The sequence below is a fragment of the Danio rerio genome, chromosome 7, assembly GCF_052040795.2.
Source record: "Danio rerio strain M-AB ecotype USA chromosome 7, GRCz13ab, whole genome shotgun sequence".
Classification (NCBI taxonomy): Eukaryota; Metazoa; Chordata; class Actinopteri; order Cypriniformes; family Danionidae; genus Danio; species Danio rerio.
The window spans coordinates 52,950,001-52,968,273 of NC_141027.1; the positions used below are offsets into that span (position 1 = coordinate 52,950,001).

The 18,273-nt window shown below is 36.9% G+C and overlaps 1 protein-coding gene across 1 annotated transcript in view; it reads right to left on the reverse strand.

Moving 5' to 3' along the window:
• Positions 1 to 440: 440 nt before the first annotated feature.
• slco3a1b (solute carrier organic anion transporter family member 3A1b) overlaps positions 441 to 18,273 on the reverse strand; it is a 40,063-nt gene continuing 22,230 nt past the window's right edge. The window contains exons 5-10 of the mRNA XM_087261879.1: positions 17,599 to 17,763; positions 17,305 to 17,503; positions 14,689 to 14,824; positions 4,282 to 4,454; positions 4,115 to 4,179; positions 441 to 1,745 (exon numbers count right to left, since the gene is read on the reverse strand). Of these exons, the coding sequence (XP_087118005.1) occupies positions 1,369 to 1,745; positions 4,115 to 4,179; positions 4,282 to 4,454; positions 14,689 to 14,824; positions 17,305 to 17,503; positions 17,599 to 17,763 (1,115 nt within the window). The 3' untranslated portion in view covers positions 441 to 1,368. The remainder of the gene's footprint in view (positions 1,746 to 4,114; positions 4,180 to 4,281; positions 4,455 to 14,688; positions 14,825 to 17,304; positions 17,504 to 17,598; positions 17,764 to 18,273) is intronic.

Sequence of the window (18,273 nt, forward strand, 5' to 3'; positions counted from 1 at the left end):
AAGCACCTATATAGTTTACCAACAACGCTTTCTTTAGTTTCATTTCTAAATGTTTGAATCAGACAAAATCTGCAGGAACTCACGTCTGGTCTGATCCCCTCTCCTGGAGAATCTTCAGTCTAAAGTGATTACTGATTGGCTCCTGTACAAGAAGGCAAGACTTCAGTCGTCATCATGTGTATATATTATATTATATTATATTATATTATATTATATTATATTATATTATATTATATTATATTATATTATATTATATTATATTATATTATATTAATTCTCTGGTCGGAGCTGTATCCTTTCTAGCAACAACCCTTGGCACTGTTGTAAAATTTGCTGTGTGCGATGCATCTCGGTTTGTTGTAATCTAAAGTAGATCCAAACTTAGCCTTAGCAAACAACAATCACACTACCACATACTCTGCTACTGTTGTGCGTTTGTTCGCATTTGCCTTTAATCTACAGCACACCTCCCTAAACATGTAGCCTGCATGAGCATGACGTCATAATTCTGAAAGGCTTTGATGCATCGTTTTCGCACCTGCTTCGATTGTTAACACTAGATTGAATGGCCGTTATCAATGCTTATCACCTGATAGATATGGGCTAGTAGGAGTCTTCTGTGCCTACTGGTAGGTTCAAAAGGCTGTTATCATCCTTCCACATGGTTAATTAGCTATACTAATAGAGAAGACTCCAGGACCCGATCTGATTTTTCATTATTGTGATGTTGGGTTTAGGGTTGGGGTAGGAGTAAACGTTAATTAAATACAAATAATGGGAAATTTAATAAATAATATAAATAATTCTTGTTAACTTACAGCCACAAACGCATGTGATCTATAGCTGTTTAACTATGTGGATGGATGATAACAGCCTTTTGAGCTTATTATACATGATCTTTTAGCTGATAACCACTAATAACGGCCATTAAGCCGAGTGATAACATTCAAATCCACTAGTTTTCAGGTGTTTACACGGACATGGCAATGTCACCGATTTCAAAAACCTTAGTTTTATGCGCTTTCAGTCTAAAAACGCTGTTGTTGTGTAAATGAACAGGCAAAACGCATACAGAACTTTGCATTTTGGGCTGAAAACGTTGTCGTGTAAACAGCCCCTAAAACGCGTCCTAATATGATGGATGCGTTTCATCACGAATCATTTATCCAGCATATGCAAGTCCTGACTACAGTAACAGTCAAATTCATTTGGCTCGGTTTAGTCAAAACACCCTGGATACGCCAAAAGAGTGCCCATTTCTCCCTGTCAGCGGGAATGTGCAGAAATGGCCTTTGTTTTTCGAATAAAAGCATTATGAGACTAAGCTAGCGTGTGCATATCGGCCGGATGGCCCTCTTTGGGGTGGGATTATATGGCTGACTCCATGTTCTCGCTCCAGGCATGGTCGTCGAGGTTGTAAATGAACTTGGTGCGGTTTGACGGATTTTGCGCAATGTCTTTGCCCAGGTTGTCCAGCGTGAGGTTGGAGGCGAACAGCTGACTCGGCGTCAGGTAATCCTCACTATTCTTAATGTACTTGCAGTAGTTGTGACGCAGACACTGCCAGGTGACGGCGTAGAGGATGAAGGCGCTGGATTTGAGGACGATGGCGATGCTGACGTAAAGGTATCGGTAAGTGACGTTGTCGTAAAGCATACAGGCTCCTTTAATGCCGCACATAGAGCTCCAGAGCAGGCAGGTGGAATCAATCCCAATGCCAAAGATCAGAGGTGGAGGAATGAAACCTGGGACATGGAAAACAGAGGAGAATCAGAAGAACTGAACTCAAGTTGAAAATTGAAAGAGTGGAACTTTTAGTGCTTATTAATAAAACTGTTTGTTATAATCCTTGATGCTGATTGGTTCTTTGCTGTCTTGTGGACCCGAAATATGATGTGCAGTTTCCATAAATTTTCAGCAAGGTACCAACTTAAACTGTAGAGGAATATTGCATGCTATGTAAAGCCAAAGCTCATGATTCATTCACGATTGGTCAGCAGTGACTTGACTCCTATGCTTCTTTTGACTGCTTTCACACTACACATTAGTGCTGCAGGAAATTGGGGGAAAAAAACAACATTATTTATTATGTTTTTCTGGATATATACTGCGATATGAATATGATTTCACAAGGTGACCCTATTTGATTGGGATCATTTGTAGAGGAGTGCATCTGCATAAAATATACAAAATTATATATATAAAAAAATAGATTAAAGCACAGATGAAGACAACAAAACAACGTTATAAATTAAACCAAGCTTTATAGTTTTAGGTTGGAGTTTAACAGCATTGAAGTATAGAAACTCAATAATCAAACAAAAAAAAAAACTGTGTATAGTCTTCATTGTATTAAACAATTAAACACAATTTACCTTTATTAAATCTGTAAACTTTATCATTTTTTTGTGCCCAAATGGTTTAAATGCGCTTGAACTCTTACAATCACAGACCTTAAAAACCCATCCAAATAAAATACTTTCATAATATGAAAAGGAAGAAATTAAAAGCCACTACGAACTATCGTAGTATCATAATTATTACACCACTATCATTGGCTATTGATTGTTTCTGTGCTTTCTTGAATATATCCTTTAATATTGCACCTCTGCGAACCTGGAAATGTGTGTGTGTGTTTGTGTAATAAGGGACTGAGTGTCAGTCAGTCGGTTCATAGCTCTGATTTAACTGTGGTTTTTTTCACATGGTCCCCCTATACACTATATGAACATGAAGAATCGCATAAGTCCGCATTTGACTAAAATCAATTGTGATCAGTGGACCACAATGTTTGCCCAGCATTACTCTCAATAAGGCAAGGAAATTTTTACAGTATTTCTGATGTTTTTTCTTCTGGAGAAAGTCTTGTTTTATTTCGGCTAGAATAAAAGCAGTTTTTAATTTGTTCAAAGCCATTTTAAGGTCTATTATTAGCCCCTTTAAGCTATATTTTTTTCAACAGTCTACAGAACAAACCAACATAATACAATAACTTGCTTAAATAACCTAACCAGCCTAGTTAACCTAATTAACCTAGTTAAGCGTTTAAATGCCACTTTAACCTGTATAGAAGTGTCTTGAAACTAGTCAAAGAACTAGAACAGAACTAGAACTAGTCAAATATTATTTACTGTCATCATGGCAAAGATAAATTAAATCAGTTATTAGAGATGAGTTATTAAAACTATTATGTTTAGAAAAGTGTTGAATAAATCTTCTCTCTGTTAAACAGAAATTATTGGAAAATAAAAAGGGGGGCTAATAATACTGACTTTAACTGTATATATAAGATCAGATAAAAATCTAATAGGAAATATTGTCAAAAATTTGCCTTGTTCTGTTTAACATAATAAAAAAATACATTTTGAACAATAATTTTGGTATATGATGAAGTGGCATAATGTCTGCATCAGTGTTTAATTCTAAGTCCACGCTCTTCCATCATCAGGGAAAGTACAACAGGAAACCTAATTTCTGTTTCATGTATTTTACAGTATTGAGATGACTAATAACTGCTCTGATTTTAAATATGTTAGAAAATTATCATTTTGAGAGAAGGCAAATATAGGTGCACCCCTCACAAATCTCTTTTAAATTCAGATTTTAATAGGAAGCTGTACAATAATATATTTGTGCATGTACATTAGATTAGTCAGTACTGAAGCCAAATCTGGAGCTTATTTAACAAAATAACTTACATTAACAGTCCAAAAACTAGTACAGCCAAATTTATATGTTATAGAAAAATATTAAATACAAATTTAAAAACAGGAAAAATCAAGAGAAGAAAAACCAAAATGAAGAATTTAGTTGTAATTTAGATGTAATTTATTTAGCAATATTTAGCTTGAATTTATTTTGTAATCTTTCACTTTCTAAATATGTTTGGTGACTAAAATATAATTTAAATAAATATATCTGTTTAATAAAGCTGTTTTGTTTAAATGCACCAAAATACATTGCCTATATTTACTGAGAAATGGAGGAAATATTCATTTTCAAAATGTGTGTGCTAATTGTCAAATCTATATAATAAAGATTCATGCTGCTCTAATTAATTGGCAAATGTGTAAAATGACACCTAAAGATGTCACTTGCTCTGCAAATATCTCACCTAGCAGCCGGAGCAACAGGAAGAGAACTCCAAGGGCGTATGATTTCAGCTCTGGGCTCACAGTTCTGCACACACCAACAACACACAGATCAGAGTTGGTTCATTATAAGAAACTAGTGATATGGAACTACATATACTGTTTTAACTAAACAGTGTCATAGCATTACCTGATGAGGATGATGACAGATGGGGTCTGGGCCATGGCTCCGATCATGCTGCAAGCGCACACCACTGCAAGGAACGTGAGGAAGGCCTGCTGACAGCCTGGACTGGGACACTTCCCTGGTGTGGCCGTACCAAGTCCTTCGCTGTGAGCAATGCACTTACAGCCCGTCAGATTCTGAGAAAGGGAGGACAGCGCAGAGTTCAGTGCATATTTCATGATGGACCTTAAGTGCTGCTCAGGGGATTTGAAGAGGAATAAAATAAACATTTGAGACAAAGGGGACTGAAGAGAACTCAAGTGAGCATTCCCAAAGGAACTCTTTTTGCTTATGACTTTATGAAGTGTTTAAGCAGATGTATGTCAGGGTGAATCGATCTGCTTGAATCAGGGAATGTGTCTGTTGGTGTAATGTCCTCAAGGAATGTTCGTATTCACAAATTGGAAAGTGACAAAATGGCAGTTGTGTTTGTCACTTAGGACAGAGCAGAAATTTCACCAATGTTATTGTGCCAGTGTAAAATTCAGTAAAAAAAAAAGAACAATCAGGTACAAAACACAGACTCTAATGATCTACACAAGATCCTTAATGCAATTGAATGGATTTTTGGTGTTTCCTAATGAAATTACAGTAGTTATGATTTTTTCCTATTTTTAAGCTTGCACTAAACACAGGGGTGACACTAGACCGCACTAACTGGGGAATGTGCCCCAGTAAACATGGCCAGTGCTCCAGTAAATGCTTTAGTTACAGGTTTTTCTTTGTATGTAAGTGTATTAATTATTAGTGGCCATCCCGGAATAAAGTAGCTATTCTCTACGCTGAATCAGATTGTGCAAGGGAGTTCCCAAAGCAATGTATTGAGATTAATTAAACACTTGAAATCTTTCTTATTGGCAAATTAGCATGGAGCATGTAGAGAAACAGTAAAAGCACCTCAGACAAGTACATCCTAATAAATTAGCTACAATGTAAAAATTACATCATGTGTAAGCAAAGGAATAATAAACCATTCCAATACATTTTCTTTTCCAAAAGTGAAGCTACTGTGTATGTTTCATCCCTACTGTTTTGAGTGAGGGTTATTTATGCAGTGTTTATTAAGTGAGGATTATTTAAGCATTGTACATCTCTTATAAATGACATTTAAAGGCTGTTAAATTCTTAACAGAAAAAGAAAATGACAAATGAACAACAGTGATTCAGCACAAACAAATATTCATTTCAAGATACAAAAATGAAATGGTACAAATGCCTGAAATGACGAAGAAACCATTGCAATCTGATCTAATAATAAAATGAATGCGCAGTTTACACACTGCTGAATACTAAGTGTCAAAATAATTGTTTAAATTTGGTAAAAACAACAGCAATAGCCGATAATTAAAATATAACAAGATGATAAAACCTTTCAGTGTTATTCAGTGATGTTTAAACTGAACTATATTTTATTTTTTTTGAGATTACACAGACTATTTACTCTATGTCTGAAAAATAAGACGTTTAAATGCATGTACAATGCAATATAAACATACAAATGTTGGTCAAATTGAGAATCAAAGTTCCTATTATTTATTAACTCAGAAGATAGCGTTACAGCAGGCCTGAAGTCAGCCTGGTGAAAGTTCTTTAATTCTCAAAATGCAGACCCTTTTACAGTCATTTTCTATTTAAATATGAGGTTTTTTTAAAAATACATATAAACAATATTGTTCTTCTACTATATATATATATATATATATATATATATATATATATATATATATATATATATATATATATATATATATAAAGCCTAATAATACATTTATAAGTAGTCATTTAATTGTAATACACCTAAAAATGTTTGTTTAATATGGGTAGTATACTAGTATTCCACTGTAACACATAGACAGGCAAAGCCATTTGAGTTTTGAATAAGCTAAGTAGGCTCAACCCCCTATTTACTCTAGTAAAACCACTTTCTATATTTAAGTGCATTTTTGTTTTCGTGTATTAAATAAATAAACTGCCATTTTTCTAATGAAATGACACACATATGAATATATTTTTAAACTTACAGGCTAATTCACATATTAAATGATCTGAATGACAATAATAAATGAGAAGCATTTTTAATACTGGACAACCCTTGGTGTTTCTGTCTCGGTCATTGACTCACATTAAACGAGTAAATTCTCTAAGTGCTTCTGTCACTGTGTTTAATTATTTCTGTGCAAGACTGTATGATATAGTTAATGCCACACGAACTGTAAAGTGTTTAATATTGGTAGTTCATTTTGAAACAAAAATGGGGAAATGTTTAAGTTACATTTTTCGCTGGAGGAAACAGCTGTGCTGATGAGGTGAACGCTGAGAAAACCCGACTGCTCCTTCATGACAATGGGGATACAGGTGATACAAGGTTATCTATATCAAAGAACTGCTAATAAGCATATATTGTACTAATTTATCTATAAATACACACCTCGCTCTCTCGCTGTCCACAGCTGTGGTTTGCTGATCAAATGAAAAACAAAAGACGAGGAGGAGCCGAATTCTGCCACCGTTTTCTTACCAAATTTAAAGGAAACTAAAGCGACAGTTTAGTGTACAGTTTATGAGCTAATTGCAAAAGTTTTAGGAGGGGGTTATTATTATTATTATTTATTATGGCATAGCAGTCAAAATAGGACAAATGAGTGTTTGGGACAAATTCTGGGGGTGGGTCTTTCGAACAACGGGCCTGTACAAGGACCAAAATCTATTACAGAACTATTATTATTTTATTCTACAGTGCTTCACGCAAATTGCGCGCTGGACCTTTTTAGAATATGGCACAGGCGCGGTGGCGTCGCTGTGGTTACCAGAGTCCGTGGCATTTTTAAAAAAGATTGTGTTCAAAAAGCGTCCGCTGACTGAGAGAAACTGCATTTAGGGTCTGGCCATCGCTGACATTGTTGGTATGTAAAGGTCTGTCTAAAAGTATAATTTTAGGTTGTTTTGACATAATTTTGCTGAAGGACACTTTGGTATTTCTCTCGGTCATGTCGATTCACATTATTAAATTAGCTTTTCCACGTATTTTATTGGTTATACTGTAGATTGTAAAGTTACTGAAAGTTGGTTGGAAATTAAGATTTTTTATATTGTAGACTTGTCAGTGTTAAGATCTTGAATATATTTTTTTATTCTAGCTTGTTTATTGTTATCTTTTTTTAGTCACCTATTCATAGTCATAGAATGCCATTTGTTATGTTGTCTGGTTGATAGACATACAATAGATTCAATATTTTTGTTTGTTTGTATGCTTCATTTGTATATTACTATCTTGTTCAACATTTGCAGATTGTTATTTCCTGTATCGTCAGATAAATGGATCTGTTATAATGCATTTGTATGCTGTCAGCTTTAACACATATTACTGTAAGTCTATTGGTGGATAGATTGTCTGGCTGTTGTATTATTTATTTGTAATTTATACTGTCGGCCTGTTCAACATTTGTAGCTTTTTATTGTTATTTATCCTATTTACAGTTTTACTAATTATTGTAACACATTTATCTATTCTAAGTTTATAGATTGTCATCTTATAGAGTATATATTTATTCCTGTGAAATATTATTTGTTAGTGTTAGAACAGAACCAGACTGAAATGTCTGAAGAATGGTATTAAGATGAATTAATGACTTAATATCTTTCTAATGTGTTTTAAAAAAATGCAATCACACAGCTGGAAATTGATGTTTAGAAATTTATTTTTAAAAAATCCTTCCAAGGTGAACGGGTGGTGGATGATATAGATAGTTAGATAGGCCTTGCCTGAGTCAGGTTTTTCTTTTTCAGGTAATGGAGAGAGAGCAAGCAGAAGAGGGAGGCTCACAGGAGCATCGATGGACATTTATCCGAAACAGAGCAGAGAGGGCTCTGTTGGTGCTGTCTTGCAGGTTGGAGTGGAGCAGAAGAAGGAGACTCACAAGGGGAATGGTGGAGATATACTTGAAGACTTGGAGCTCAGCTAACAGGTAGAACTGCTTGAACAGACTAAACAATGGAGTTAGTTTCCAGAGAAATTTATTGAGATTAATCAAAGATTTGACATCTTTCTCTTTGGCAGATTGGCAAGGAGCATGTGGAGAAACAGAGAAACACACCCCAGTAATAACAAGTACTGTACATTTAAAATAATTTTGATTTTTTTTTTTTTTTTTTTTTACATACTAAATGATGGTTGGGTTTTTTTTTTTCAGACAGACAGACAGACACATAGACAGACAGAGAGATAGATAGATAGTATTGAACAAGCTGATAGAGTTCTATTGATGTTGTCTTTGTCATTTACAGAATGGAGTGGAGTAACTAGAGAATCACACATCTTAGGAATGATAAGAAACTGATGGTCAGGAATGACCTATCGACGACAGATGTCCTTCCTGGTGGGCTTAGATAGTTAGATGTTTTGTCTGTGGCAGGTGTTTCTTTTTCAGGTAATGGGCACACAACATGCAAAAGGAGAAAACTCACCAGAGTATCGGTGGAGATTTATCTGAAGAACACTGGAGAACAACTTGTACATTGCTAGAGCTCAGCAAGAATGTACAGCTCTGTTAGTCGTGTCTCTGTCTTTTACATACTGGAGTGCGGCATGTGGAGAAAATAGGAATCACACACCTCAGCAATGACTGGAATATGATGATCAGGAATATCCTTCAAAGGTAGAAGGATGAGTGCACAGATGGATCTCCTTCCAAGAAGAAGGGGTTGGAGGTGGGCATAGACTGTTAGATAGATGTCTTCTTTGTGGCAGTTATTTAAATTGTAGGTAATGGAACCGCAACAGGCAGATGAAGGAGGCTCACAAAAGCATCAGTGGAGATTTATCTGAAGAACACTGGAGAACACTTTGTTTATTGCTGGAGTTCAGCCAGCATGTAGAGCTCTGTTAGTCTTATTTTTGTCTTTGGCAGATTAGGCTGGGCCATGTAGAGATATGAGAATCACACCTCAGCAATGACTAGAAAATGATGGTCTGGTTAGGTATTTGCTGGATTGATGGTTGAATGGATAAACAGATGCCCTTCCAGGAGTAAGGAGGTGGATGTGGACTTTTACTAGATTATTAACTAGATGTCTTGTTTGCGGCAGGTGTTTCTATTTCAAGTAATTGACTCACAACAGGCAGAAGAAGAAGACTCACAAGAGCATCGCTGGAGATTTATCTCAAGAGCAACGGAAAACACTTTGTTTATTGCTGGAGATCAGCCAGCAAGTAGAGCTTTGTTGGTCTTGTTTTTTGTCTTTTGCAGATTAAGCATGTGGAGAAATGGGAATCTCATCTCACCAGTGACTGGAAACTTATGCTCAGGTTAGGTATTTCCTGGATGGATGGAAGGATGGATGGATTATTAGATGTCCTTCCAAGAGGAAGGGGGTGGAGGTGGGCTTAAATATGATGTCTTGATCTCTTGTCTATGGCAGGTGTTTCTTTTTCAGGTTATGGACACACAACATCGAAAAGAAGGAACCTTCTAGAGAATCAGTGGAGATTTATCAAAAGAACACTGGAGAACATCATGGTTATGAACATAACCCATGTTCCCGAAGATGGGAATGAAGACGTGTGTCTACCGAGACTTCGGAAGTTCGAAAATGGGCCAATGAATGCCTATGAGTTGCCAGAGCTCAGCTTGCAGCTGTTAGTGATTAATCATTAGCAGAGTATATATAACCAGCGCACGCAGAGTGAGCCACTAGACTAGATGAACACTCAGCTATCAGCTGGAGACCACACAAATCTGTTCCCATCTTTGGGGAATGTGGGTTACCTTTGTAACCGGTACGTTTCCCTTCAGCAGGAACTATGACGTGTGTCTACCAACACTTTGGAAGTGTGTATGGAAAACACCACAGCAGTTGAGCCTGTCACACCCCTGATGTGAAATTTGCCAAGCATAGTGTGAGTGGACAAGCATCACCAAGGGCGTAACCTTCCCTATGCCCTTTAATTGTCAGAATATGGGAATAATTTTGGAATTTAGAGTTGAAAAGATATGACAGTACGTTGGGAATACGTTCCAGTCACGAAGGGGAAGGACACCCCAAGGGGAAACTAGGTAACAATATGAACATATGGTCTAGCCCTATCCAGGGCGAGTGCTATATGTGATAAGCTATGATAATAAAACGGTCCGCCTGAGAAGAGGGAGCACTCCATGGCTGAATGACACGTATGGAATAATACATCTCATTCGCTAAGCAGAGCACAATAAGTGCAAGGAGCACAGTGTAATGAAGCATGGTGCGCCAGCTTATTTGACACCCAGCTTAGTTTCCTCCTGATTGGCTGAGGTTACCCAGTAATTGGGAGGAAACGGGCTCCACCCGAAGATTATAATATCTCATGAATGTGTTAGGTACTGCCCAGCCCGCAGCTCTACAAAAATCTGTAGGATAGGCACCACGTGCTAATTTCCAAGAGGAGGCAACACTTCTTGCTGCGCTCTCACTCCCGGGGGACATGGCTCATCTTGGCACTGATAGGCGAGGGCATCATTATCCAATGGCGCAACCTCTGTTTTAATATGGCACTTTCCATCTGCCGACCACTTAACAGATAAAAAGCTGCTCTGATAGTAGGCCAGCCCGAATTCTAGGCACCAGATGCCTTCAGATCCCAGACCCTCTTGATCGATGTAACGTAACCAGCAGAGCTGTCTGAGTTGAGTGGCTCAAACAGATCTCTCTGCAGATGACAGAGAGATCCCAAAAGGGCACAAGAGGGGGGGCGGGATGGATTTAATTGCCTCACATTTCTGAGGAACCGAATGATTAGGTTATGCTTCCCGAGCGTGCTGCCATCCACCGCATCATGATGAGTGGAGATGGCTGCAACATAGGCCTTCAGTGTGGAGGGTGACAGCCTATGTTTCAGCTTATCCTAAAGGCGGGAAAACACAACACTAATCTTGCAAATCCGAGGATCTTCTCAGCGACCAGGAAACCCAAGTCCAGTTGGGAATTCAGTCAGCTCTAGCTGCACTCCTAGTTAATCTATTTTCTACAGATGTACATTTTAAAAAGTCAGATAGAGGTGGATGAGCTAAACCATGCATAATCTTGTAAGCTACAAAACCATTTTTGTTTTCCCAATTAAGCAGTCTATGGGTTATGAGAATTGTTTAAAAGGTATCTGAAAATTGAAAACAGCTTGTGCATTGCTGGAGCTCAGCCAGCAGTTAGGGTTCTGTTGGTGCTGTCTTTGTCTTTTGCAGATTGGAGTGGAGCAGAAGAACGAGACTTACCAGGGGCATCACCAGACCCCCTTTACTGTGGCACTTGCCCCAGTGAATAAGTTTAGTTACAGTTTACTTTAGTATATGTAAGTGTATTAATTAAGAGTAGTAATCCCAGAATAAAGATGTGATTTTCTATTTACAACTGATTCAACGCTTGCGAAAGCAATGTAGTTTGATTGAAAACAAACTGATGAATATGAACAGAAAACCAAACCCATGCATCTCACACAGTGCTCCTGTTCTCGATCCTGGTTGTTTAACACGCATACCAGAAAAATATGTGCCGCTCATACACTGTGAAACAGGCATTACAGCCTATGGTCATGAGCTTTGGGTCATGACCGAAAGGACAAGATCTCGGATACAAGTGGCCAAAATAACTTTCCTTCGCATAGTGGCAGGGCGCACCCTTATAGATAGGGTGAGGAGCTCTGTCACCCGGGAGGAGCTTGGAGTGGAGATGTTGCTCCTCCACATCAGAGAAGTCAGCTGTGGTGGCTCGGGCATGTGTTTCGAATGCCTCCTGGAAGCCTATCTAGAAAGGTGCTCTAAGCTTGTCCCATTAGGAGGAGGCCTCAGGAAAGACCCAGAATATGCTGGAGGGGCGATGTCTGTTGGCTGGCCAGGGAATACCTCGAGATTACCCCGGACAAGCTGGAGGAAGTGTCTGGGGAGAGGGAAGTCTCGGGTTCTCTCCTAAGACTGCTGCCCCTGCGAACCCCCCCACCCCCCAGATAAGCGGATGAAAATGAATAAATGAATGACTGATCTTGGATCACTCCAGTTTTGTCTTTACATTGGATTAATTTCTATTATTTATTTAAAATAATAATTCTATAAAAAATAATAATACTTTTTATAATAATAATAATAATAATAATAATAATAATACTTGTATTTATTTAGAATATTATAATTATTTTTTTAATTGATAATATTTAGTATACGTATTTAGGGGGAAGTGTCACCCCTGACCAAACATACTATGTATGTGGGACTTGAAAGGGTAACGGATCATTCTGTGATATGTGTATATTGTGAAATTCGCTGAGTATTAATGTGTAATGCATTGTATGTGCATGTAATGCATGTAATGTGATTTTTCTTGGGCAAAGAGATGCCAATAAACCTATCTGTTTATGTTTTCACATACATTAAAGATTCAAAATACAACTCTAAATAAATCTGTCTGTCTCTTTTCATCTATATTTCATCCACAAGACAACTCAGGAGCAAACTGTTTTCTGGTGGCCTCAAAATAGCTCACTCACTCCTAGTTAAAATAAACCTCTCCAACACTTTTTTGTGTGTAAACAACACAAAATATTGTAAACAAAACATTTTCTCAATTTGTTCAAATATTTTTGACAACTGAAGATTGATTAGTATGATAAGTTTGATTGTTTTGCTGTATGTATTTCAGAGTATATTATGCTGTGTTTGTATCTGTGAGTTTATAGTAATTGTACAGTACAACTGCATTTTGTACATCAGTGTTCACTATGATAAAGTTAGTTGTAGTATTTTTTATAGGTACTGCATCTATAGGTGCCTATGTAGTGATGTATATCTACAACAGACAAAAATAGGGAGGGACTCTGTCAGTTAGGGCATAATGAAGCACTGGGTCTGTTGTGATTTACTATTGGTCGATCTCATGTGATTGACAGGTTGTCCCACCCTCACTGCAATAAAAATGTCATCCACGTGAAAGAGAGAAAGAAATATGGATGTTGTGGTTTAGCTGAATCTGCATGTCTCTCAACAGTGTTTTGCAGCAGCATTTCTACTAATAGCAAAACTGTACATTAAATATCTTCAAGAAGAGTAATTTTAATAACCAAAGCAATAGTTCATCCTAAAATTAAAATTCTGTCATAATTTATTAAACCTTCACTTGTTCCAAACACGTTTGACTTACTTTCTTCTGTTGAACACAAAAGAAGATACACTAAGGAAAGCTGTGACCATTGACAATCATGGCATTTTTTTTTTTTTTTTGTTCCTGCTATAGAAATAAATGGTTACAGGTTTTGAGCTTTCTTCAAAATATTTTCTTTTGTGTTCAATATAATATGGGAACTCGTGAAGGTTTGGAACCACATTAGGGTAAGTAAATAGTGAGTAAAATATTTTTTTTTTTTTGGTGAACTATCCCTTTAAGTTTAGTGATTTCATGTACAGTTGAAGTCAGAATTATTAACCCCCTTTGAATTTTTTTTCTTTTTTAAATATTTCCCAAATGATGTTTAACAGAGCAAGGACATATTCACAGTATGCCTGATAATATTTTGTCTTCTAGAGAAAGACTGATTTGTTTTATTTTGGCTGGAACAAAGTGAGTTTTTTAAAAAAAAACATTTTAGGGTCAATATTATTAGCCCCTTTAAGCTAATTTTTTTTGATCGTCTACAGAACAAACCATCATTATACAATAACTAGCCTAATTACTCTTACCTGCCTAGTTAACCTAACTAACCTAGTTAAGCCTTTAAACATCACTTTAAGTTGTATAGAAGTGTCTTGAAAAATATCTAGTCATATATTATTTACTGTCATCATGGCAAAGATAAAAAAAACAGAAATTGTAGAAAAAAATAAACAGGGGGGCTAACAATTCAGGGGGCTAATAATTCTGACTTCAACTGTATCTTTTTTTTACTGCTATTGACAACACTTTTATGTACACTTGTGTTTCCAATACTGCATCCCAATTAGCATACTAGACATCCTAAATAGAATTCAAAACAATAATTGTGTCCCGAATCATACTACATTGAAATGAGCATTGCAGATTTTTGTGTAATTAAATGCATTTGTATGTGGAAGACCGTAAGGATTTTTGAAATGATTAGACAAAGTGATAAGGAAATGCAGTCAACACCAGTCTGGAACTACTTTAGCTGTGCCTTTCCCTTAATATAATTACATTTAAGCAACACAATTGTTTATAATAAAGAACTACCCATTAGAAATGAATATAGTAATATTTTGACTTCAAGGTGAACTCAAAGAAAGTTCAGAGTTTGAAGAATTTTACATCTAACAACATTGTGATTCTATACATGTTCACCTCATAAATATGACCTTTCTGACAAGACTTGTGTGCATATGAATGGATGTGGGGGAGACTCACGGTTCTCGTACAGCCAGCGAGGCAGGCTGAGAGGTAGGTGACACCATTGGAGCCGCAGACGGGGCTTAGAGAAGATTTGTAACAGTTACAGCCTGACAGACAGGCAGCCTCTGTCCGCTCCCATGACCCCAGACTCCTAAATCATGACAATGAATATAAGATGAGAGAAGGACAATTGTGACCCTGGACCATTCATAAGGGTCAGTGAAACACCCTATCTGAAGATTTATACACCATATTAAAGGTGAGTAATAAGCATCCAGCTGATGTAAAATTTGTTAGAACAGAACAACATCTAGCTGAGATACAACTATTTAAAAATTAAATACAGAAAAAATCACTTGAAGTCCTCAGCGAGGGATTCTAAAAATTAAAAAAAACATTTTTATATGTTTAAACTAGGAACTTTACAAAATGCAACACAATGGATCTGTACTTAATAGCCTACGGAGTTTTGCCTTAAAAGAAAAATTGGTAACACTTTGTAATAACAGTACATGAATAATGATGTGTTGGTGTAAACTAAACATTACTTTATTATTTGGAATTATTAGGAACATTATTATGATGCATGATCTAACTTTAACTATTAGTTTATCTGTGAATAACGACTATCTTAATTATTTGTTATTACATGCTTGTTTGTTAATTAATGTATTAATTACAATTAGTTTATGCTTAATTTATCCATCATGAACTCATGATATATGCTAATGTATATTTATGTCATGACTTTACTTGGTGGGGCATGTCATTATTAACTCATTCTTAGCTACTCATTAACTCCTTATGCATCCTTATACTCCGTCTTGTGTGTTTACACTGAATAAGAATAGAAAAGTGTTCTGTCAACATCAACAGACTAAACACATTCATGAGTTTATAAGGATGAGTTAATGATAGTGTGCTCCTCCAAGTAAAGTCATGACACAGTTATACATTAACAGCTCATGAGTTCATGTTGGTTCCATTTAGCTTAAACTTAAATGTTAATTAATACATTAATTAACAACATGTACTAACAAGTTATTAAGGTATTAAGTCGTTATTCACACATGAACTCTTGTAACTCATGTTGTGGTTAAAGTTAGTTCATAAGTAGTGCGTGCCTTAACATATCATTAGTTTAGAAAATCTCTGTGACATGCTCCCTGAAGCCCTGCCCAATATTCGTTGAACCTCTCTGCTGAACACATTGAAGGCCTACCACATGGTTCACAGCTGCACCTTCCCACCCTAATCATCAGCCCTTTAAGTAGTGTGGCTTCAGAGTAACAGTATGCTCGTCTTTCACTGCTCTGGACTCCTCATATGGTGTTGTGGCTGCGTGCAACAGTGAGTTATGTTTTCTTGTACTGTTTATTTATACAGTATTGTTTATTGATTTATTTGTTTGATCTGTCTTTATGCATTTATGACTAGAAACCAGTCTGATACCATGTGAAGAGTTATGTACTGGCATTGGTGAATACAAACCAACAAAATGGATCTTGTTTTGACTGACACTCCATTGTGATACTCCCCCTGCGAGTCAGCATTACCTTCCTAATTTATTATAATTAGTACATAATAAAGTAATGTTTAGTTTACCCTTCTTATCTGAACATGCAGCTCAACTCCTTGTTCAAGCTCTTGTTCTCTCCAGACTGGACTACTGCAACTCTCTGCTAGCGGGGCTCCCAGCTAACTCTATCAAGCCTCTTCAGCTGCTCCAGAACAGAAGCACGAGTGGTCTTTAATGAACCTAAAAGAGCACATGTCACTCCGCTACTCATCCGTTTGCACTGGCTGCCAGTTGCTGCTCGCATCAAATTCAAAGCTCTGATGTTTGCCTACAAAGCGATTTCTGGCTGTGCCCCTTCTTATCTGTTCTCACTTCTGCAGATCTATGTGCCCTCCAGAAACTTACGTTCTATGAATGAACGTCGCCTCGTGGTTCCATCCCAAAGAGGGAAGAAATCACTTTCCTGAACACTTTCTCGCGTTCAATTTGCCCAGTTGGTGGAATGAACTCCCTAACTGCATCAGAACAGCAGAGTCACTCGCTATTTTCAAGAAACGACTAAAAACTCAACTATTTAGTCTCTACTTCACTTCCTAATCTGCAATTGCCTCTCTGGATATCACACTAACTGTACTCAAAAAAATATATATTACTAATACTTTCCTTCTTAGACTTTATAGACCTGAAACTTGCCTATAGCACTTATTCATTGTTGCTCTTATAGTTGTGTAAATTGCTTCCTTGTCCTCATTTGTAAGTCGCTTTGGATAAAAGCGTCTGCTAAATGACTAAATGTAAATGTTTACATATTTATACATTATTATTCATGTACTCTTGTAAAGTCTTACTGAATCTATAATTTTGACCTATACATTGTATTTTAAGCTTTTTCCAAAAATGTACCCGTGCAACATAAGACTGGTTTTGTGGTCCAGTATCGTGAGCTGAATTTTAAACATGATCTTCTCTGTAAAAACGAATGCTACTAAACTCTTAGCATTTTTATTCTTGAAGTGTGAACACAAAAGTCTTGAAGTGACTGTATTTATTGGCACTTATTGTGCATCACTATAAATTGGCATGAGGCATTTATGCTGAAGCACTGTACTCACTCGTTGCCATAGGCAACAGTAACCCCGGCGACCGGGCCCGTATCACAGCCTAGGAACAGGAAGGAGACGTAGCAGGCCGTAGAGATGATATTGACTATCATGGCCAGACGAATAGCCCCTAATGCAGACAGATCCAACTTCTTCACCAGGAGGCCACCCAGGAAAATACCCAGACAAGCACAGGGGATTGCTGTCATACCTGTAAAAAAACAAACACTGGTTTGACATGCATCTTTTAGATACTTGTACTTGCTTGCTCAACTTCTATGACTGTTTTGGTGCAGTTTGGTCTACCTAGAAGCTGATTGGCAGAGGACGTTGAAAGGTTGAACTGCTGTTCGAGATATTTTCCTAGGAAGGCAGCAAATCCAGCCACCACAGCGATTTCCATACAGGCCGCGAGGATGACACAGGTGAAAACCGGATTGGACAGCAGATGCTTAGTCACCTTGGGGATAACTGAGACCAAACAACAATCATATTAAATGGATGATCCAGACAAAATCACACTGTTAAGGAGTTTTCAACCTTTTAATGATGCTCTGCTTCCCATCATGGCCGCAGCACCATCTTGTTTTTGGCTTATTTTGTAATATTTTAAAGCCCAATGTCAATTATTCCTTACTAATGCATAATTTATTGCTATTGCTACTCTAAGGGCTGTACGTGTAAGGAGGACAGTGTGAAATAAAGTCTCATCATAAGCAGAATTATTGTGTTAACGTGTTGCAAAAAATTGCATTATACATATTATTATAAATATGTATACATGCACACACAAAATATTTTAGATTTAATAGATGATTGGATGTATTTCATTGTTCTTTCCACCTGCTATTAGCACTTTGAGAGATGAGTCTTGTTCTCCACACAGAAATAAAAGCCAAAACTAGGGCTGCATGATATTGGAAAAATCTAACATTGTGATATTTAGTTATTCTGCAATATATTGTGATATGATAGAGTTTC